The sequence below is a fragment of the Lynx canadensis genome, chromosome F1 (assembly GCF_007474595.2).
Source record: "Lynx canadensis isolate LIC74 chromosome F1, mLynCan4.pri.v2, whole genome shotgun sequence".
NCBI classification, from domain to species: domain Eukaryota; kingdom Metazoa; phylum Chordata; class Mammalia; order Carnivora; family Felidae; genus Lynx; species Lynx canadensis.
The window spans coordinates 25,530,926-25,554,472 of NC_044319.2; the positions used below are offsets into that span (position 1 = coordinate 25,530,926).

General features: G+C 37.1%; 1 protein-coding gene across 1 annotated transcript in view; it reads right to left on the minus strand.

Moving 5' to 3' along the window:
* Positions 1-23,547, minus strand: part of RGSL1 (regulator of G protein signaling like 1) — a 123,987-nt gene that overhangs the window by 28,224 nt on the left and 72,216 nt on the right. Inside the window, exon 10 of the mRNA XM_032591848.1 lies at positions 2,448-2,553. Coding sequence (XP_032447739.1) covers positions 2,448-2,553 — 106 coding nt within the window. The remainder of the gene's footprint in view (positions 1-2,447; positions 2,554-23,547) is intronic.

Consider the following 23,547-nt stretch of genomic DNA (forward strand, 5'->3'; position numbering starts at 1 on the left):
TGGCCCAAAATCAAGAGTCAGAAGCTTAACCAACTGAGCGCACAAGTGCCCCTTTATCATTACTTTTATGGGGAGACAATTTGTGATGTTCTTCCTCCACCATTCCAGAAGTCTGATTCTTCCTCTTCAGTGGTCTTAAAGTCTGTATCTTCCCTTCCATTTCTACTCCCACTGTTTAATTCAAGGTTTTTTTAAATGTTTATTTTTGAGAGAAGGAGAGAGAGAATGTGACAGCGGGAGGAGCAGAGACAGATGGAGGATCCAAAGCAGGCTCTGAGCTGTCAGCGCAGAGCCCGACACGGGGCTCAAACCCACGGACTGTGAGATCATGACCTGAGCCAAAGTCTGATCTTAACCAACTGAGCCACCCAGATATCCCTAATTCAAGTTTTTAATATCACCTGTATGAACAACTGCAACAACCTTCTAACTATTATTTCTGTCTTCAGTCTCTGATGTTCTGACTCCTGTATATATATCATTACTACTTCTGCCTGGGTACTGTTTTCTAAATCCATATAAAAGGTATCTCTGTTACTCTTGTTCCAACAAGTCTCAAGAAATTCTCATTTACAGTTAATCAACATAAATTCCTTAATAATTCTTTTAAGACTATTTTTGTTATTTGGTCTCAATTTGGCTTTCTAATGTTATAATTTATGTCTCTTCACCCCATGCATTGTATGCTTTAACACCACTGGGCTATTTTCAAGTTTTTAAATACCCTTATATTTGTGAGTTTATGTTTGTGTCATTTCTTTAGCTTGGAAGGTTTATCCCTACCCTCAAAATACTCTCATTTCTTTGCACATGCACATGAAATTGTACATGTAGTTTGGGGTCTCTTCTGATAGTTTAACTTTTCCTAATCCTTACTCAAAATTTACTTCTCTTTCCTATACCCTTATAGTAATTATCCAATATTTTATTATGAAATTTTAAGGTCAGCCTTGTAAAGGTAAGGAATATATTTCATTTTTGTAACATTAGTATCTGGGACACAGTATATGTTCAATAACTGTTTATTGCACTGAACAAGGGCTAGGGACAAGGTTAAAGAGAAATGCAACTGTGGGATCCATGGGGCATTCTGTTTTGGTCTTAACTGAAGACATGAAACCGGATGATAACACTTCTGTGATACTTAGCTAAATAGAATAGGTATTTCTATAGACACAGTGGAAAGTGGTGCAAACTGGAACAGCAAAAGAAATAAATGATTAATGTTCAGAGAACAATTTCAGTTCCTTCAAAGGAAGGAAGATCTATCTAGAGTATTTAGAAGAGAGACAGGACTTATCATCCTCAATGAATGTTATCAGTAACTGAAAGCATAGTTTGGAGAGCTTTCTCTATTCAAAATATTCTCCCAGTGACTCTGACTACCAAATTTGTATGTGTTACTATATCTTTATCTTCTTTAAGGACTTTTCATATACCTAGTCATTAATAGGTAATTCTTGAATAAAAAAAATGAATGATTGAATAAATGGCATGGCCTATAAGAAAATCATAGTCAAGTCCAAGAAAATGGAAAAGATACCTAAAAAATAAAGAACAGTAAAAAGTAGTACACAGTAAGTACTTTGTGTTGTATTTTAGGGATGTAGTGCTCAGAGAAGAGGGAAGTCATAGCGACATACATCTGAAGAACTTTTTATGTAGAGGTGGCACTTGTGCTAAGGTAAGGAGAAAAAAGTGGACACTTCTGAAAGAAAGGGCCACAGAGTTTTTTCCTAGAAGTGAGACCTTAATAAGTTGACTCTAGGATTTATTATAAGGGGAGAGACATGAAATAAGGAACCAGTTAGGAGGTTACTACAATAGTACACAATACAGAAAAAGAAATAGGCAAGAATATATATACCAGGATGTTTATTGTGACACTATTTATAGCAGTGAAAAATGAAAAATAATGTAATGTCCATTAAAAAGTTCATTAAAATGTCCATAAAAAAACATGCTACATCTGTATTATGAAAGGGGATATAACTCTACAAACTATCATGATGTCCATGATAGTTTTTTTAAGTTAGAAAATGTTATCTTATGATATATATTGCATGGTCTCAATTATAGAAAATAAATAATTGGTTTAAAATACAAAATGTGGGGGTGTCTATGTGGCTCAGTCGGTTAAGTGCCCGACTTTTGGTTTGGGCTCAGGTTATGATCCCCGCATCATGAGATCAAGTACCACATCAGGCTCAGTGCTGACAGAGTGGAGCCTGCTTGAAACTCTCTCTGTCTCTCTCTCTCTGCCCCTCTCCTGCTCTCTCTCTTTCTCAAAACAAATAAATAAATATTGTGTGTATGTTTATGATACATGGAAAAAAATTAAAAAAAAACTCATATACTGAAGGATAAGTTCAGCATTAGATATGTTGAGATTAAAGAAGACAGCTTGTGTCTGGAGAATATTGCTGTAGCCAAATCCTATGTCTTACCTAGGTCTTAATGAGGGCTTCCTCACACCAGTCCTTTTGTAAAATGATGTTTTCCTAGGTGAGGGTGAGACCACTCTTGGTTCTCTGATAATTTCCACTGTGAAATCTAATGAAAAATCACAAAGTTAGGGAATACCATATTATAAGAACATTTCAGAGAATAAGAAGGGACAAATTAAAAAGGATATTTATCAGACATTGAGTGCATGTGGAAAAATCATAGTCCCCACAACTGTCAACACCTCAGGCAATTACTGCTGAAAAGAAATTTAGGGATGATTTTATCTCTGACTTCAGTTCCAACTGTGTTATCTAAGTCTGCTGGCCATTAGGCCGAGAACCCACCTTCATCAGAAGACTGCTGAGACCAAGTTTATTTTATTTCTTATTTCAACACCAAATGTCATCCATCCTTCCCCCAGTCAGCCATTTTGACTAAACCATAGTCCACATGACATTCAGTCTTCCCTGACACCTCTGTTATCCCATCCTATGCCCTTTCACCTCTGGAACTCCTGCTGTGTAATCAGCAAACTCTCACAGAGTCTTGACCTCTTTGTTAAGAATTTCCTCTATCTTCTTCTTACTTTAACTGAAATCGTTCCCTTTCTTGAAAACACTGTGCCCACTGCAAGCTTCTTAAAAGGTACTCTATCACACCATACACAATTTAGAGTGGGTATCTGGTTCCCTATTGCCATCTAAAAACCATTATTTAAAAAAACATATTAAAACACTACTATCGAAGAACAACAGATTCCAAGGATCTCAGTGTTTTAGGAGAGCCCTTTGAGGTGAGTATTTTAGAAGAAAAGATAGACTCTCAACTCATTAAGGGCAAGGATGGTATATTACTTATGTGAGAACATGTCCTAGTTATATAGTCAATGCTTTAAAATGTTTATTAAATAGAGTATACTCTCACAGATAATTTTTGTGCGGTTTAGTAATACTTTCAGTGACAGCATACAAAAAAAATTGAAAGCTATAGAGGTATATACTAGTTCTAAATAAATGCAATTGAATAGGTGAAAAAAATAAAATCAAGACTATGGAAGACTAGATACAAAAAAAAATATTCACACAAAAGAAATCAAAAAACTTCCAATACAAACACTTATAAATGCTGGATAAAAAAAATAACCCTTTTAAAACTCATATGTAAGCTTGTAAAAAATTAAGACAAAAAAATAAAAACATAGAAATAAGAAACAAAGAGGATGTTAGAAAACAGAAAGGTAAGTTCACACCCTAGAGGCATTCATAATGTTAAACCACAATAGGTCAGAAGACAAAAACCACTGGCCTTTAGAACATGGACAAAAAAAAAACCTTGGCATTACTTTTATTCTCAAGACACTTATCAATTAAGACAGTTGCTACTGAAAAATTTAACAAAGTTTTTGGCAGACTCTCAAGGCAGAAGAAGGCAAAATTGAAAACAGCAAAGGAGAAAAGGCTCTGACAAGTACCCCAGTCTTTTAATTGGGATCCCAAGAAGTAAGGGAAACCAGAAATAGCTCATCCATCAGAAAGAATAAAAACTGACTTTGCACCAACTCAATCCCTAAATGGATTAAGGTTATTTGGATGCTACTTGTGTGGGGGGCCGGCCCCAGTGCCAGGCTGCGACCGGATCGAGCAACGTTCCCTGTTGACTTAGCCAACCCGGTGGTTCCCCCTCCCATTCCCCCACTTTCAAGGGCATACGAAAGCCTTGTCAAGGCTGAGAAAGTTAATTCCTGAAGCCTGTGGTCTGCAGGTGTTGGCAGTAATGCTACCTCCCTTTTTCTACCCCGAGTCAGATAGAAACAAACATGGGAATTGTGTTTTGCTAGCAATCTTATCAACAAGGTCTTGTTGTGACCCATCTAGAAAATGCACAAGAAACACAGAACTAAATGTTTTGGTTGGCAGCGATTATGTGAAACCTGTTTATTCTTAGAATGGCCTGACCCATAAGATTCTGGATATAAAAGATTGTGTACAGCAACAATAAAGCCGTCACTTGGGCCATCAGCCCAGGGGACCCTCCTGTTCCCAAACTTTCTTCTCTTTCTTTTTTCTTGCATTCCCCTACCCTCAGGACCCTGACCTCGGTGTTTGTCGCGCCGGTCGCGACATACTTGTATGTCAGATATGTAATAAAATCCTCTCTGGAGAAACATAACATTACCCAGAACCTCAAATTATCTCTACAAATTTCTTACCAACAGTGTTCACAAATAAAGCAGAAATAACAATGTATTTTAAAAGACCTGACCAAAAACCAAGGGAAAAAAATTGATAGTTGAAATAGATATATGAAATCCAAATATGGACTTTAAAGTTACTATTATTAATATAGCTCAAGGAATTAAAAGGAGGAAAATATCAACATAGACTGAATATCAGACAAAAAATATTCTAAAAATAAAAAATTTAATGACTGAAATTAAGAAAGTTATGAATTAATAAATTGGTTTAATTACAAATTCTGCATAACAAAGTGAGAATTACTGAACTAGGATTTAAATCAAATATGCAGACTGAAACATATGGAGAAAAATATGGAAAATAAAGAAAAAATCACATAAGACAAGCACATGGCTATAATGTCAAAAATATATGTAGTAAGGTTATCAAAAGGAGGGAAGAAATAAAACGGAGCAGGACAAATATTTGAAGAGATAATTGAAAATTTTCTGAAACTGACAACTGACATCAAGTCAGAAATTCAAGAAGTCCTGAAATCACAAGTAGCATAAATACTTAGGTACATAATAGTAAAATTGCATGAAAGAAAAGAAGAAAAGAAAATATGGGGGGGGTAGTGGAATGAATAAAATAAATATTTCTTTTTACTAAACAATGTCAGTAAAGGCTTCAGGCTGACTCCTCAAAATGAACTAAGGATGCCAAGAGATAATAAGATAATATCTTCGAAGTGCTAAAATAAAATGATTCCACCAAGAATTCTATATGCAGAGACTATAATCTTAACAAATAAAACCAAAATAAAAATACTTTAAAAATTCACACTAAAGGAAATGCAAAAGGTGTTTTTGGAGGCAGCTTAGAGGAGTGGGAAATGATGAAAAAGAAAGAAAAAGTGGATATGTGAGTAAGCCTAAATGAATATTGACTTATAAAACAGTAATATATATGCAGTAAAAGCAGTAACTTAAATTGGATTTTAATATGTCAAGGATGCATTTTGAAATCTATACGGTAACCACTAAAAAAAAGAAAACATACAAAAACAACACATTAGCAGAAAGAATATATAGAATTATTAATCTAAAAAAACTTGTAATCTTAAAGAAAGCCAAAGGAGAGAAAAGGGAACATAGAACAGAAGGGACAAATATAATATAGTAAGGTAGCATTTAAAACCTAATACATGAGGGGCGCCTGGGTGGCGCAGTCGGTTAAGCGTCCGACTTCAGCCAGGTCACGATCTCGCGGTCCGTGAGTTCGAGCCCCGCGTCAGGCTCCGGGCTGATGGCTCGGAGCCTGGAGCCTGTTTCCGATTCTGTGTCTCCCTCTCTCTCTGCCCCTCCCCCGTTCATGCTCTGTCTCTCTCTGTCCCAAAAATAAATAAACATTGAAAAAAAAATTTAAAAAACCTAATACATGAGAAGTTACAGTTAATGTAATCAGACTAATACTCTAATTACAATTTTTTAATGTTTATTTATTCTTGAGAGAGAGGGGGACAGAGTGTGAGTGGGGGAGGGGCAGAGAGAGAGGGAGACACAGTATCCAAAACAGGCTCCAGGCTCTGAGCTGTCTGTAGAAAGCCCGATGGGGGGCTTGAACTCATGAACCATGAGATCATGACCTGAACCAAAGTTGGATGCTGAACCAACTGACTGAGCCACCCAGGTGCCCCTAAATACTTTAATTAAAAGACAATTCTCAAATTGGATTCAACAAAAATGAAAACACCAAAAAAGAAAAAAAAAAAAGAGAGATTCTGCTTTAAAGAGTCTCACCTTAAATATAAAAGAAGGAGATATTAAAAAATAAAAGAGTGGAAAAAGATATAACAAGCAAACACTAACCAGAAAGAAAAGTAATGACTATAATAATATTAGAAAAATAATAAAGTAAGAAGTGTTATTAGGGATAATGATTTGCTCTACCAGAAAGCTATAATTCCAAATTTGCTTGTATCTAGAGCTGTAGCCTCTAATAATATAAAGAAAAAACTGCAAGTCTTAGAAGAAAGAAAGAAAGAAAGAAAGAAAGAAAGAAAGAAAGAAAGAAAGAAAGAAAGAATACACAGAGTGGGGGATTTAAAAATTCTCTTTTGGTAATGGATACAAATGTAAACTAAAACTATCATTAAGGATATAGAATATCTGAACATAGTGAAATACACCTAGTTGCATATACAAAATATTGCATCCAACATTACGTGCTTTACAGATAATTAATTGTAAATAAGAGAGTATCACAAGCAACTTAATAACATATATGAAATTTCAAATGAAATCAATAAGTGTGTAGAAAATACAACATACTAAACTGATATAAGAAGAAATAGAAAGTCTGTAAAGTCCTATATATTTTAAAGAAATTAAGTTTTAATTAAACCTCTCTCAGATTAAGACAAAGGTGCTTGCCAACACTATTTCTATCTGAAAGCGTAATGGAGAATCTAGTAAGACCAATGAGGTAATGAAAATAAATCAAAGGCATAAATATTTGAGAACACTAATAAAACTCTTTGTTGGTAGAGGGCACAACTGTGTGTGTATAAAAATCAAACAAATTTGCAGACAAATTTTTAGAATGAATAATTTAGGGAAGTGGGGAGCACAAGACAAACATGTAAAAATCAACTATATTTCTATATGCCAGACACAAATTAAAAATGAAACTTTAGAAATTATACTATTTATAAGTGTATTAGAAAACATCAAAGACCTAGAAACAAATATACTGGAAGCTATAAAATAATATTACATGGAAAAACTATAAAAAATTATTGAAAGAAACTTCAAAAAACTTAAATGGAGGGATAAACCAAATTTATGGGTTAAAAAGTACAATGGTGGTGGGGGGCGCCTGGGTGTCTCATTCGGTTAAGCATCTGACTCTTGATTTTGGCTCAGGTCATGATCTCACGGGTTCAAGCCCTGCATCAGGCTCTGCACTGGCAGTATGGAGCTTGCTTGGGATTCACTCTTTCTCCCTCTCTCTCTGCTCCTCCCCTGCTCTCTCTCTCTCTCTCCCTCTCTCTCTCTCTTTTTTAAAAAAGTATAATAGGGAATGATATCACAGAAAATAATAAGTAGGGAGCTTCAGGTATCCATTTTCCATAAAAGCAACTAAAGAGGTGGCAAAAATGGTCAAAATCATGGTTTTACAGGACTCTTGAATCTGGCCAAGAACTTAACAATAAGTGAAGGCTTAGGGAATAAAGAAGTAGCTGCATCTGGTAAGAAAATGCTGTGGCATTTTAAGTTGTCCACCTACCATTCCTCCATTCCACACCAGTGGTGGCCATATGTCAGCAGTTTACATTCCTAATGAAGGTTGCTATTGCCAAAGGTAGCAATAGGATCTAATTTTCAAAGAATGTGTTTGTCTCTTGTGAACTGAGGTTGTCTGTTGGCTCCCTGAAGTATTTGCACAAGGACTAGCCTTTGTTTTGCCCTATTTGGAGTGTTTTTAGGGTTGAGATGCATCCCATGTGACATTTGCTGGAAGCATTTAAAGGCAAAAATACTGGGTACATTAGCCTGGGCCAACAGTTGGGACACCAGACAGACACAAAGTTGTAAAAGTAAATACATGGGGTAATAAGGATTTTTAAAGATCCCACATATACTGAGGAATTAAAAAACCTATCCATATGCTCAGAACTGGATGTATGCTCAGAAGTTATGAGAAGATCCACAACTTTCATGTCTGGCTGGACTTCAAGGTCCAAGCAAATGGGAAATGAATGCTAGGGCAGAGTTGTATATGGCCTGGCTGAGCATTGAAAGAGTATTCCAACACATAGCCAATCTGCAAAGACCAGTAGAGTAATTTTTCTTCTAAATTCTTTTATTTTCTTTTCCTTTTTCTTTCTTTTCTTTCTTTTCTTTTCTTTTCTTTTCTTTTCTTTTCCTTTCCTTTTTTCTTTTCTTTTCTTTTTTCTTTTCCTTTCCTTTCCTTTCCTTTCTCTTTGTCTCTTTCTCTTTCCTTTTCCTTCCTTCCTGCCTTCCTTCCTTCCCTCTTCCTTCCTTCCTTCCTTCTTTCCTTTCTGACATTTAAGGAATCTATCAAAACACTGTTGCCCATAAGCTAACAGAACACAGACTTCAGTGGTCACACATAACAAAGAATACAGATTTTACAAAAATTGTTGAGAAAAGTCACACACACACACACACACACACACACACACACAACCTACAAAAGCAGCAACAGCAAACTTGAAGGAGAGGGGGAAATATGATTTTGTCACATTATAATGTTCAAAATGTCCAGTCTTCAACAACAACAAAAAAACTATGAGTCATGCAAAAAAAAATATATGGCCTATTCACAGGAAAAAAGAACAACAGAAACTGTCCATGAGAAATCTGGTCATTGTACTTATTAGACAAAACTTTAAATCAACTGTCTTAAATATGCTCAAAGAGATAAAGAAGCATGGACAAAGAACTAAAGGAAGTCAAGAGAATGGCATCTCACCAAATATAGTATAATAAAAAGATAGAAATGGCAAAAAGAAACCAAATAGCAATTCTGGAGCTGAAAAGTACAATAATTTTGAGTTAAATGGAATTGAAAACATCACATACCAAAACATATGGGATGAAGCAAAAACATTGTTCAAAGAGAAATTTATACTTGTAAATGCAGATATTAAAAAGATACCAAATCAGTAACTGAAACTTACTCCTTTAGGAACTAGATAAAGAATAGCAAGATAAACCCAAAATTAGCAGAAAAACAGAATTATAAAGATTAGAGTGGAAGCAAACAAAACAGGGAATAGAAAACCATTATAGAAAGTCAACAAAACGGGGGCATCTGGGTGGCTCAGTCCATTGAGCATCTGACTCTTGATTTTGGCTCAGGTCCTGATCCCAGGTTTATGGGATTGAGCCCTACCTTGGGCTCCATTCTGAGCATGCACCCTGCTTAAGACTCTCCCTCTGCCCATCTCCCCTGCTTGCATTCTCTCTCGCGCGCGCTCTCTCTAAAAAAAGAAAAACAAAAGAAAGAAAAGTAAAAAAAATCAACAAGACAGTTTTTTTCTTTGAAAAGATCAAAAGCTGCTGTTTAGTTAGATTGACCAAGAAATAAGAGAAGACTGAAATTACTAAAATCAGAAATGAAAGTAGAGACATTACTACCAACCACAGAAATAAAAAGAAAACATTATAAGCAATTGTATGCTGATAAATTAGATAATCTAGATAAATGGAAAAATTCTAAGAAATATACAATAATCAAACAGACTCAAGAAGAAATAAAAATTTTGAATATACTATAACAAGAGACTGAATCCGTGATGACAAACCTCCCAACAAAGAAAAACCAAGGACCACATGGCTTCACTGGTTAATTCTATATCATATCATTTAAAGAGTTAATGCCAGTTCTTCTCAAACTCTTCCCAAAAATAGAAGTGGAAAAGACATTTTAATTCATTCTAAGAGGCCAAAATTATTCTGTTACCAAACCAGATAAAGACATCATACAAAAAGAAAACTATAGACCAATATCCCTTATGTATATAGATGAAAATATCCTCAAGAAAATATTAGCAACCCCGAACCTAGTAGAATATTAAGATGATACACCATAACCAAGTGGGATATATACCAGGAATGAGAGGATGGTTCAACATATGAAAATCAATCAATGTAATACATCACATTACTAGAATAAAGGAAAAATTATCACCTCAAATGATGCAGAAAAAGCATTTGACAAAATTCAGAAACAGCCAGCAAACTAAAAATAGAAGAGAACTTCTTCAACATGATAAAGGGCAAATCCACAGATAACATTAAACTCAATGGTAAGATTGAAAGCTTTCTCCCTAATATCAGAAACAAGAAAGGATGCCTTCTTTCACCACTTCTATTCAACATTGTACTGAGATTCCTAGCCAGAGAACTTAGGCAAGAAAAAGAAACGAATGGCACCCAAATTGGAAAGGAAGGAGCAAATCTATTTCTATTCATAGATGATATGATCTTATATAGGTAAAATCCTACAGAGTCTAAAAAACAAACCAACGAAAAAACAAACAACTATTAGAGCTAATAAATGAATTCAGAAAAGTTGCAGGATATAAATTACACACATAATAATCAGTTGTATTTCTATACCCTAGCAATGAACATTCTGAAGTGAAATGAAAACAGTTCCATTTACAATAGCATCAAAAAGAATAAAATACTTAGAAATAAATTTAACCAAGGAGATGTAAGACTTATAAATTGAAAGCTACAAAAGATTACTGAAAGAAGTTAAAAACACCTAAATAAATGAAACTATGTCCTATGCTTATGGATTAGAAGACTTAATATGGCAATACTACCCAAAGTGATCTACAGATTCAGTGCAATCCACATCAAAATCTCAATGATTGTTTTAAGTCAAAAAGCTGGTCAAAAAACTCCCAGAATTGTAAGGGACCCCAAATAGCCAAAACTATCTTGAAAAAATAAAACAAAATTGGAAGACTCAGACTTCTTGATTTCAAAACTCAGTACAAAGCTATCCTAACCAAAACAGTGTGGTACTAGAATAAGGACAGACATATAAATCAACAAAATAGAATTTTGAGCCCCCAAATAAACCCACACATCTATGGTTAATTTATTTTTGACAAGGATTCCAAGACCACTCAACAAAGAAAGAAGAGTTTCTTCAACAAATAGTGCTGGAATAATTGGCTACCCATGTGCAAAAGAATGAATTTGAACCCTCCTCAAGCCATACACAAAAATTAACTCAACATAGATAACAAATATAAATGTAAGAGTAGAACTATGAAAGTCTTGTAAAAAAAAACATAGGTGTAAGTCTTCAAGATGATGAATTTGACAACAGATTTTTAAACATGACATTGAAAGCATAAGCAAAGAAAAGGAGGAGGAGGAGGAAGAGAAGAAAGAAAGAAAGAAAAAAAGAAAGAAAGAAAAAATAGATAAATTCATTAAATTTCAAAACTGTGCACCAAAGGCCAAGATCAGAATAGTAAATATAACCTACAAAATGGGAGAAAATATTTGCAAATCATATGTCTGTCATCAGTTCTAGTATCTAGAACATTTAAAGAACTCTTACATGTCAGGAACAAAAAGAGAAACAGACTAATAAAAAAAATTGAGCAAAGGCCTTAAACAGACATTTCTCCAAAGAAGATTGGCCAACAAACACATGCAAGGTATTCAACATTATTAGTTATTAGGAAAATGCAAACCAAAACCACAGTAAGATACCACTTCACATCCATTAGGATGGCTATAATTTAAAGAAAATGAAAGGAACAAGTGTTGGTGAAGACATGGAGAAACTGGAATCCTCATCCATCGCTGATGGTAATGTAAAATGATGCACCTCCTGTGGAAAATGGTTTGGTGGTTTTCCCAGAAATTTAAATGTAGAGGGGCGCCTGGGTGGCGCAGTCGGTTAAGCGTCCGACTTCAGCCAGGTCACGATCTCGCGGTCCGTGAGTTCGAGCCCCGCGTCGGGCTCTGGGCTGATGGCTCAGAGCCTGGAGCCTGCTTCCGATTCTGTGTCTCCCTCTCTCTCTCTGCCCCTCCCCCGTTCATGCTCTGTCTCTCTCTGTCTCAAAAATAAAAAAAAATAAAAAAAAAATAAAAAAAAACGCAAAAATTTAAATGTAGAATTACAATATGATCCAGTAGTTCTACTCCTAGATACATAACCAGGATAATTGAAAACAGGTATTCAAACAAAAACTTGCACACAAACATTCATAGCAGCAATATTTATAGTCACCAAAAAGTACAAAGAATCCAAATATTCATCAACAGATGAATTCATAAACAAAAGGTGGTATATCCATACCATAGAATAGTATCCAGCCATAAAAAGCATTGAAGAACTAATATATGGTAAAATATGTGTGAATCTTGAAAACATTATGCTAAGATGCCAGAAGTTAGCAGTTACATATTATATTATTCCATATGCAAAATATGCACAGTAGGTAAATCCATGAGGACAGAGAGTAAATTAACATTTGCTAGGGGCTGGCAGGAGGAAAGACTCCTAGAGCCATTTTTTGCTGGAAATGTATAAGGTGATGCTAATACTTTATTCAACGTTTATTTATTTTTGGGACAGAGAGAGACAGAGCACGAACGGGGGAGGGGCAGAGAGAGAGGGAGACACAGAATCGGAAACAGGCTCCAGGCTCCGAGCCATCAGCCCAGAGCCCGACGCGGGGCTCGAACTCACGGACCGCGAGATCGTGACCTGGCTGAAGTCGGACGCTTAACCGACTGCGCCACCCAGGCGCCCCATACTTTAATATAGAAATACAAGGGGCTAAGAAAAACCATGTCAATCTTAAAGAAGTAAAAGAAATTGGAGGATGTAATCTACCATTTATTACTACTTGTTACAAATTTATAATAATTAAGATAGTGTTGTACCTGTGCAAGAATAGACAAATAGAAAAATGCAACCAAAAGTCCAGAAACAATCCTATGCAGATATGGACACTTGATTTATGACAGAAGTGGCACTACAAAGCAATGGAAAAGGATAATCTTTTCAATAAATGGTGCAAGTTAATTGGACATTCATATCTAAAACAAATAAAGCTTGATCCTTAAATCTCATATCAAACATAAAAATCAATACCAGTTGGACTGTAGATCTTAACATTAAAGGCAAAGCAAAGAAGCTCAGAAAAAAACAAACATGAATATCTCTATGACCTTGGAGTAAAAAAATCAATGAAATCAATTTTAATAGGATTATAATTAAGAGCTTCCGTTTGTTAGAGACACCATTGAGAGAGAGAATATGATCCTTGTAACACATGTGACTGCTAGGTGACTCATATATAGAATATACAAATAACTCATACTAATCAACTTAAAAAAAAGACAGAAACCAAATAGAAAAGTAGGCAAGAGACTTGAATAGGGATATTGTCACACACACACACACACACACACACACACACACACACATACACACACACACCATATCCAATTGAATTTTATGTATTTATTTTTCTTGGCGAGAAATATATTACCAGATACGCAGAACCAACAGATTAAGTTTATAAAGTTAATTCCTAAAACAAAGAAGAATATCATAATCTCTAGGAGTATAGTAGAAGCCTAACAAAAACATTATTATTATTATTATTATTATTATTATTATTATTATTTTGCCAAACATTAAATCAATTTGAATCTCTAAGAAATCTTTAAAAATATTACCTGAGTTTTGAAATGTTTGCTGAATCATCTCCCTTGAAATATATCACTGAGTACATTCCTGTAAATCCCCTCCCTATGCCTATTCCTTGAACAGCACCTACAAACTCTTCATTTTTTTTTAAATATAATTTATTGTCAAATTGGTTTCCATACAACTCCCAGTGCCCATCCCAACAAGTGCCCTCCTTCATGACCATCACCCCCATCACCCACTTTCCCCTCTCCCCCAGCCCCCATCAACCCTTTATTTGTTCTCAGTCTTTAAGAGTCTCTTATGGTTTGCCTCCCTCCCTCTCTGTAACATTTTTTCCCCTTCCTCTCCCCCATGGTCTTCTGTTAAGTTTCTCAAGATCCACATATAAGTGAAAACATATGGATGGTATCTGTCTTTCTCTGCCTGACTTCCAACTAATCTTTGACAAAGCAGGAAAGAGTATCTAATGGAAAAAAGACAGCCTCTTTAACAAATAGTGCTGGGAGAACTGGACAGCAACATGCAGAAGAATGAAACTAGACCACTTTCTTACACCATTCACAAAAGTAAACTCAAAATGGATAAGGGACCTGAATGTGAGATAGGAAACCATCAAAACCCTAGAGAAGGAAGCAAGCAACAACCTCTTGGATCTCAGCCGCAGCAATTTCTTACTCGACACATCTCCAAACGCAAGGAAATTAAAAGCAAAAATGAACTATTGGGACCTCATCAAGATAAAAACCTTCTGCACTGCAAGGGAAACAACCAACAAAACTAAAAGGCAACCAACGGAATGGGAAAAGATATTTGCAAATGACATATCAGACAAAGGGCTAGTATCCAAAATCTATGAAGAACTCACCAAACTCCACACCTGAAAAACAAATAATCCAGTGAAGAAATGGGCAGAAAACATGAATAGACACTTCTCTAAAGAAGACATCCAGATGGCCAACAGGCACATGAAGAGATGCTCACTGTCACTCTTCATCAGGGAAATAGAAATCAAAACCACACTGAGATACCACTCACACCAGTCAGAGTGGCTAAAATGAACAAATCAGGAGACTATAGATACTGGCGAGGATGTGGAGAAACGGGAACCCTCTTGCACTGTTGGTGGGAATGCAAACTTGTGCACTCTGGAAAACAGTGTGGAGGTTCCTCAAAAAATTAAAAATAGAACTACACTATGACCCAGCAATAGCACTGCTAGGAATCTACCCAAGGGATACAGGAGTGCTGATGCATAGGGGCACTTGTACCCCAATGTTTATAGCAGCACTTTCAACAATAGCCAAATTATGGAATGAGCCTAAATGTCCATCAACTGACGAATGGATAAAGAAGATGTGGTTTATATATACAATGGAATACTACTTGGCAATGAGAAAGAATGATATCTGGTCATTTCCAACTGAATTTTAAATAAAAAGTCACTCAAAATTATTACTAAATAGGGAAATAAATGTTAAAACAAATGTTAAAACAATAAATGGGATATTACTACACACAAGAATAGCTAAGAATAAAAATTTAGCACATCAGATATTGGTGAAATTGTAGAACAACTAGAATTCTTATACCCTGTTGATAGGAGCATAAATTTGTACAAACACTTTGCAAAAGTATTGGGAATTATTTACCAAAGTTGAATATATGCATATCTTATGACCCAGAAAATCTAGGTACACATTCAACAGAAATGTGTTCATATGTACATCAAATAAGATTCACAAAGATGTTCATGTTAGCACCAAAAAAACTGAAACAATTCTCAAATATTCATCACTTTTGAATTAAATAAAAATAGTGTATTTATATATTAGAATAGTCTACAGCATGCATTCTTGATGGAAGATATTGTTCCTAACAGGGTGCAAATTAGTTTTTGAGGGTCAGAAAAATCTTACTTTTTTTATATATGACTGATACATAGTATACCTATGGCATCAAAATTCATGTCTAAAAAGTTCCTTGAAGGGGGGGATAATAATGAAAAAAATATGGTGATGGTTACACAACTGCTTTGCATTACTGAAAGTAGTTAACAACTGCTGCACTCAACACGATTGAACTCACAAATATAATGTTGAGGTAAAAAAGCCAGCCACTGGAGTATATACGTATGATTCAGTTTATATAAATATCAAAAAAGTATGTAAATATAAAGCACCAGATAAAACTAAATTGCCATTTCCTTGGGAAAGAGGAAAGGATTAAAAATTGGGAGGTAACATAGAGGTGACCTTTGTTCAAAAGGGTAGTTGATGATCATTCTTCCTTTTCCTATTCTTCACAATTATTAGTAATTATTTAAAAAAAGAGGCAAATAGGGGCTAAGGAGAGAGAAAAAAACAGAGGCTAGGTGATTTGAAGTAGAAACTTTCTAATACCATATGGGGGGGGGGGGGACATGAGACCTTGGCTTTTCATTTCCTTCCATCAGGGAGAACAGAGTTGAGATATTGGGGTGGGGGGCATGCTAATTAAATCAGGTCACAAGATCGTGTTAAATATAAGAATATTAAGGTATGCACAGAATAAAGGTATATAAACTATGTACACAGGAGTAGAGGCTGGAGAAACACACTCAGAGTAGACATAGAAATTCCTCCTATGACTACTGAGTTAACCAATCACATTAATATATCCTAAGCTGCTGGGCTAAGAATACTGCAGTAGATGCTGTAATGTGCAGCTCAGAGCCCTTCCACCCCGTCTGAGTTGAAGCTCTCATTCTCCTAACCTGTGAATTTTGCCTGCTGATGGTGCACAGTTGAGGCCCTCAGCTGAAAGAGGAGCTGCTCCACCTAGGGTAGAGAGCCTTTCATGGGAGCAGTGAACCTAGCCAACATGTCTTGACAGAAGCTAGGAGACAATGTATGGGAATAATACTGAGGGTGCTGGCTCACAGGTGACAAAATATAAAGTTGGTTAAGGGAGAGTTGATTAAGATGAGAGCATTATCTTAGGATATAGGATTTAAGAGGCTGGTAGGGATCCTGGGAGGCAAGGCAACATTACTTGGCTCACTCTTAGAAGTTTGGGGAAAGCAATGGCTCACACTAAGTAAAATTTTTTTTTAATGTTTATTTATTTTAAGAAAGAGAGCATGAGTGTGAGAGTGGAAGAGGGGCAGAGAGGGAGGGAGAGAAAGAATCCCAAACATGGTGTTTGATTTCCTAAAAGATCATGACCTGAGCTGAAATCAAGACTTAAATGCTTAACCAAGGTGCCCCTTAGTAGAAATTCTAGTGGCCAAAACAAATAAGTGAGGAAGACATCAAATGGCTCTTAGAACCAAGCCTGCTACAGAAGATCAATTACATAAAAAGCCCACCAGCCAACAATGTGCCACAGAGGGCTCAACCCTTTTACTAAAGCCAAAGTAGGGGGGAAAAGCACTGATGAGAACAGCACTAGAATCACCAAGGAGCCTAATGGTGGCTTCCTATGATGAGAAAACATCCATTTTGAGTATCTGCCTAGACATTTTGCAGTATGACAGCTCTGCTCACACCCAGATTCTGGACATTTAGATAAGGACCCAATAGAATTCTCAGCCCAAGTTCCACTTTGTTTTTCCCAGGGAATATTTTAAAATGGTCATTCAGGGCCAACAGACACATGAAAAGATGCTCAACATCACTCGTCATCAGGGAAATACAAATCAAAACTACACTGAGATACCACCTCACACAGGTCAGAGTGGCTATAATTAACAACTCAGGAAACAACAGATGCTGGCGAGGATGTGGAGAAAGGGGAATCCCCTTGCACTGTTGGTGGGAATGCAAACTGGTACAGCTGCTCTGAAAAAACAGGAATTTATCCAAAGGATACAGAAGTGCTGACTCATAGGGGCACATGTACCCCAATGTTTATAGCAGCACTTTCAACAATAGCCAAATTATGAAAAAAGCCCAAATGTCCATCAAATGATGAATGGACAAAGAAGATGTGGTTTATATATACAATGGAATACTAGTTAGCAATGAGAAAGAATGAAATCCTGCCATTTGCAGCAACGTGGATGGAACTGGTGAAATAAGTCAGTCAGAGAAAGATATCATATGTTTTCACTCACACATGGAACTTGAGAAACTTAACAGAAGACCACGGGGGAAAGGAAGGGGGAAAAATAGTTACAAACAGGGAGGAAGGCAGACCATAAGAGACTTTTAAATACAGAGAACAAACTGAAGGTTGATGGGTGGGGGTGGCAGGAGAGAGGGGGAAATGGGTGACGGGCTTTAAGGAGGGCACTTGTTGGGATGAGCACTGGGGTGTTGTATGTAAGCGATGAATCATGGGAATCTACCCCCAAAACCAAGAGCACATTAGCCAACTTGACAATAAATTATATTTTAAAAAATAAAAATAAAAATAAATAAAATGGCCATTCAGAATTGGGTCCATGAAAAATTAGTGACAGCTGCCTCAATCTCCTTATAAGTAATAGGTGTTTGCTACCCTATTCATGTTCTCTCTTCTGCTCACTGTAAACTATGATGAAGGAATGCTTTTCCCCTGGCTCACTGCACCCTGTTTTGAGACTGAAAGTAATACATTTTGTGACTTTACTTCTTTTGTGCGACTGTATTAAAACTGTGCTTCCAATCAAAATGGCCCTAGGGTTTTATCTTCCCCAAAGCAGGAGTTCAGATGCCAATGGAGCTACCTGCCAACCCTGTGGGGTTGTTTCTGCATTGTTTCTCAGTAGGTCATAGTCTGCATATTCTTAATGTACCAACTCTGGGTTTTCCAAAACATCTTTATCCATAGGTCAGAACTAACTATTACCAAATTGAGGTCTCTGATAGCAATGGAAATAAAATACCAAAATCATAGAGGTGAAGTGGAGGCACTTTACTACCAAAAGTAAGAAAGATGCTACTACTATAATAAGCAATAAAGTCAGAGTTGGCAGCTAGGAGGACATGACTCTCAGAAAGCTGTGGATATGGTTAATAGAACATGGTGTTAAATAGATAGGCAACCAAACAATTTACTGCTTAATATATACAACAAAAAGATATCAAGGATAAATGACTGAGAGCAGTTGTACCAAAGAAAGCCACAATTTCTTGCTCAGTTTCTAAACCTGAGTCAATTTTCAGACCTGGAACACACTGACTGAAGAAAGTTCTCCATGAAGGAAAACCCTAAAACATGAATTCTAATGATACTCCTAATCCCTCTCCAATGGGACATTTGGGCAATTACTACAGGAACTGGAAGGGAAATATCCAGTCATTTCAAGAACTATTGATAACAGTGTCCTAGTTAATACTGTTATCTGGATCTCCAGAATGTCATCATGGACCCCACTAGAGAAACCGCTTATAAAGGTTAGGTAATAAATGGAGTCCTAGCCCAGCTCCAATGGGTTCACTGGGCCTACACATACATTCAGTAGTCATTTTTCTAATCACTAAGTGTATACTGGAATGAAATTACTTGGTAGTTGGCAAGATCACCATATTATTTCCTTGGCCTAAGGAGTAAGAGCTATTATGGTGAGCAAGATAAGTGGAAGTCTCTGAAACTCCTTCCATGCCCCTAGTAAAGATGATACAAACAATATCACATTCTGGGGATAATGGCAGAGACTAGTCCAGCCTTAAAAAACTGAAGAGATGGCTTCATATCCTAAACAATTAAGTTATAAAATCAGAAGAAGATAGGTGTAAGTACCAAAAGGGAGGAAGAGCACAGATTCCAGGTAGGATAAGGGGGACTTCTCCCTGCTCCCAGAAGTACTGCCCTAAACTCTGTGCTGAAGCACCACCTGAGGAGAAGAGTATCCCCATGAAGGACAACTTGGATTGGAGAATTCAGAACACAAGCAGGATAAGGAGGGCATCCACACAAAGGGAGGTCCAACATAGGGAGTCCAACTTGGTTGAGAAGGGTGCCCAGCTGGGGCACAAAGGAGCAGACTAGCATGAGGTGTGGAATCTTGAACAGAATGAGGATGATAATCCCATTAAGTGTGGTCTAGCATAGGGTGTCAGAACCTGAGTAGGTTGAGGATGTCCATGTTATGGGGTCACCTGGTGTGGAGTGACAAAGTCCAAATAAGATGAGGAGAGAGTCTACACATGAAATGGATGCAGCCTGGTATGGAGGGTATCAATGCCCAAGAAAAATAAAGAAGACATTCCCATGGAAGGAGGATAACCAGGTTTGGGGAGTCAGAGCTCCAAGGGCAAGGAGGAGTGGCCACATGTAGCAGCATCCTGGAACAGGTCACCAGAACGGAATGAGGCATTTCCCCATGAAGAAGCATCCTAAACATGGTGTTGGAATTCAAACAAGGTGAGAAGGGTGTCATGCATGGAAAGGACTTGGTATAATATGTTGAAGACAAGGCATTAGTTACATAAAAGGAATTAATCAATAAGTAAATTCATTTAGGAAACTGGGAATTAGTTTTCTCATTGTCAGAGAGGTAAAAGAATGGAAAAGGAAGAGAAATAGAATGAACTCAGTTGTGTTGGATTATATTGGAGATATTGGTGGGATTTAATGGCTTTTGATATATATATAAATATGGAAAATATAGCTATAAATGTCCCTGTGTACACATACACACATACATACAAACATAAATGTTCTTTAGTTCTGTCTATTGAGAAAACCTGATTGCAGTGATCCCAATAGCAATGAACTAACCTAATCCCTGTATCTTGGCTTCTAAAATACCATTCTCTAAGAGAAGGAACTACACTCTTTGGAGAAATAGCTGATTCTAGGACTAGAGTACAGAGAGTATAAAATGAGCTTGGAACAGAAATTTCATACAAGACAGCAAGAAAATGCGCAGTGATATGTCAAAAAGAGATAGAAGCAGCTTTGAATGGAATGCTACTGACCAAAAAGGAGACAATTTGAAATAAGTATCAAAATAAGTATCTATAATAATAGATTAAAACCCATGAAATAATATCAGTAAACACTGAGTATCTCTATTATCTATTTATCTATTATCTATCATTTATATATCTAAATGAATAAATTAAAAGCATGATAAAGAATGGGATATTTACATAATTTCAAACTACCATCTTCTCCCTTCCCCCATATAATATTTATTAATTACAAAGGGAAAAATTAATTTATAATGGAAAATCCTGGAAGGCACCATATAACTAACTGATCAAAGGAAACATTACCAGTAATGGAACAATTGCAAAATTGTGTACCACCTACTGCAATGATATTTCTGAATAACCTGAATGTATAATCCAAGTTTAAACATCAGAAAACATCAGACAAATACATTGAAAGACACCTATAAAAATAACCTTGCAATCTTCAAAAGTGTCAAGGATATAAAAGCCAGAAAATTTGAGGCACTGTTCCAAACTGAAGGATAATAAGGAGACATTTGGTGAAACTTCAACACAGCCTGAAAATTAAATGGTAGTAATGTATCCGTGTTAATTTCCTGGCTCTTTTTAAGTTCACAGTCCTGAGGCATAGCCTTACTAAAATACTGAGATCTAGGACTATAGAATGCTTGCCTTCCCCTCACACCTCACCTCCACATTACTAAAGTCCCATTTACAGCATTTCCTTTTACCTGGTATATCATGTCCTGCTATTAGGGAAAAAAAATGAGTCATACCAAAAGGAAAAAAACCCTGCAATTTAAAGAGAAGAGCAAACATAAGAACCAAACATGGCAGGGTTTTGGCATTATCAGACAAGGAATTTAAAACAACTATGACAAATAAGATAATGTCTCTAATAGATAAAGTAGACTACATGCAAGAACAGATGGGCAAAGTAAGCAGAGAGTTGGAAAATTCCAAAAAAAGAACCAGAAGAAATGCTAGAGAGCAAAAACATGTGACAGAAATTAAGAATGCCTGATGGGCTCATTAATAGATTAGAAACAGATGAACAAAGATCTCTGTGCTTAATGATATCTAAATAGATACCTTTAAAAATTAAAAGCAAAGAACACAAAGAGACTGAAAGAAAACATACAAGAACTGGTGAGAACTACACAGAAGATGTAACATACATATAATGTGAATACTAGAATGAGAAAAAAGAGATAAAGACAAAAAGTAGAAGACAAAAATAAGAACAAAGAACAAGGACAACAAATAGAAAACAATAACAAATATAGTAGATATTAAAGTGACTATATCAATAATCACTTTGAATGTCAGTGGTCTAAATGCATCAAGTAAAAGATTGTAACAGTGGTCAAAAAACAAGACCCAACTCTGTGTTATTTACAGGAAACACATTTAAAATATAAAAACAGGGCAGGGAGAAGATGGTGGCATAGGAGGACGCTGGGCTTACCGCGTCCTGCTGATCACTTAGATTCCACCCATACCTGCCTAAATAACCCAGAAAACCTTCAGAAGACTAGCAGAACGGAGTCTCCAGAGCCAAGCGTAAGTCCACGGAAGAGGGTAGGAAGGGCGGAGAGGCGGTGCGAGCTATACGGACTGGTGGTAGGGAGCCGGGTCAGAGGGGCAGCCCTCCGGCAAGGCAGAGGCCCTGAGTCTGTCTTGCAAAAGTGGAGGGGCCAGATGGAGTATGTTCAGACAGCGAGTGGGACTTGACATCTGGAAAGTTATAAGTTAACAGCTCTGCTCGGAGAACGGGAGGGCTGGAGGACAATGGGAGGGAGAGTTGTTGAGCCCCTGACAACAGAGCTCAGCTTGGCAGGGAACAAAGGTGCTCACCAGCGCCATCTCCCTCGCCCATCCCCCAGCCAAAATACCAAAGGGAACCAGTTCCTGCCAGGGAACTTGCTTGCACCCCGCAAACACCCAATGCTGTGCTTCTGCGGATTCATCCCTCCTGCAGCAGATCTGACTCCCTCCTGGTGCCGCAGGGCCCCTCCTGAAGCGGATCACGGAAGGATAAGCGAGCTGAGCCTGCCCCTCCACCCCGTGCACCTTGCCCATCCACCCCAGCTAATACTCCAGATCCCCAGCACCACAAGCCTGGCACTGTGCAAGTAGCCCAGATGGGCCACGCCACCCCACAGTGAATCCCGCCCCTAGGAGAGGGGAAGAGAAGGCACACACCAGTCTGACTGTGGCCCCAGCGGGTGGGCTGGGGGCAGACATCAGGTCTGACTGCGGCCCTGCCCACCAACGCAAGTTATTCAAGACAGCACAGGGGAAGTGCCCCCCAGTCCCACACCACTCCAGGGACTATCCAAAAGGACAAAACAGTAGAATTCCCTTCAGAAAAACATCCAGGAAATAACGACAGCTAACGAACTGATCAAAAAGGATTTAAACAATATAACAGAAAGTGAATTTAGAATAATAGTCATAAAATTAATTGCTGGGCTTGAAAGCAGTATAGAGGACAGCAGAGAATCTCTTGCTACAGAGATCAAGGGACTAAGGAACAGTCACGAGGAGCTGAAAAACACTTTAAACGAAATGTAAAACAAAATGGAAACCACGACGGCTCGGACTGAAGAGGCAGAGGAGAGAATAGGTGAACTAGAAGATAAAGTTATGGAAAAAGAGGAAGCTGAGAGAAAGAGAGATAAAAAAATCCAGGAGTATGAGGGGAAAATTAGAGAACTAAGTGATGCACTAAAGAGAAATAATATATGCATAATTGGTATTCCAGAGGAGGAAGAGAGAGGGAAAGGTGCTGAAGGTGTACTTGAAGAAATCATAGCTGAGAACTTCCCTGA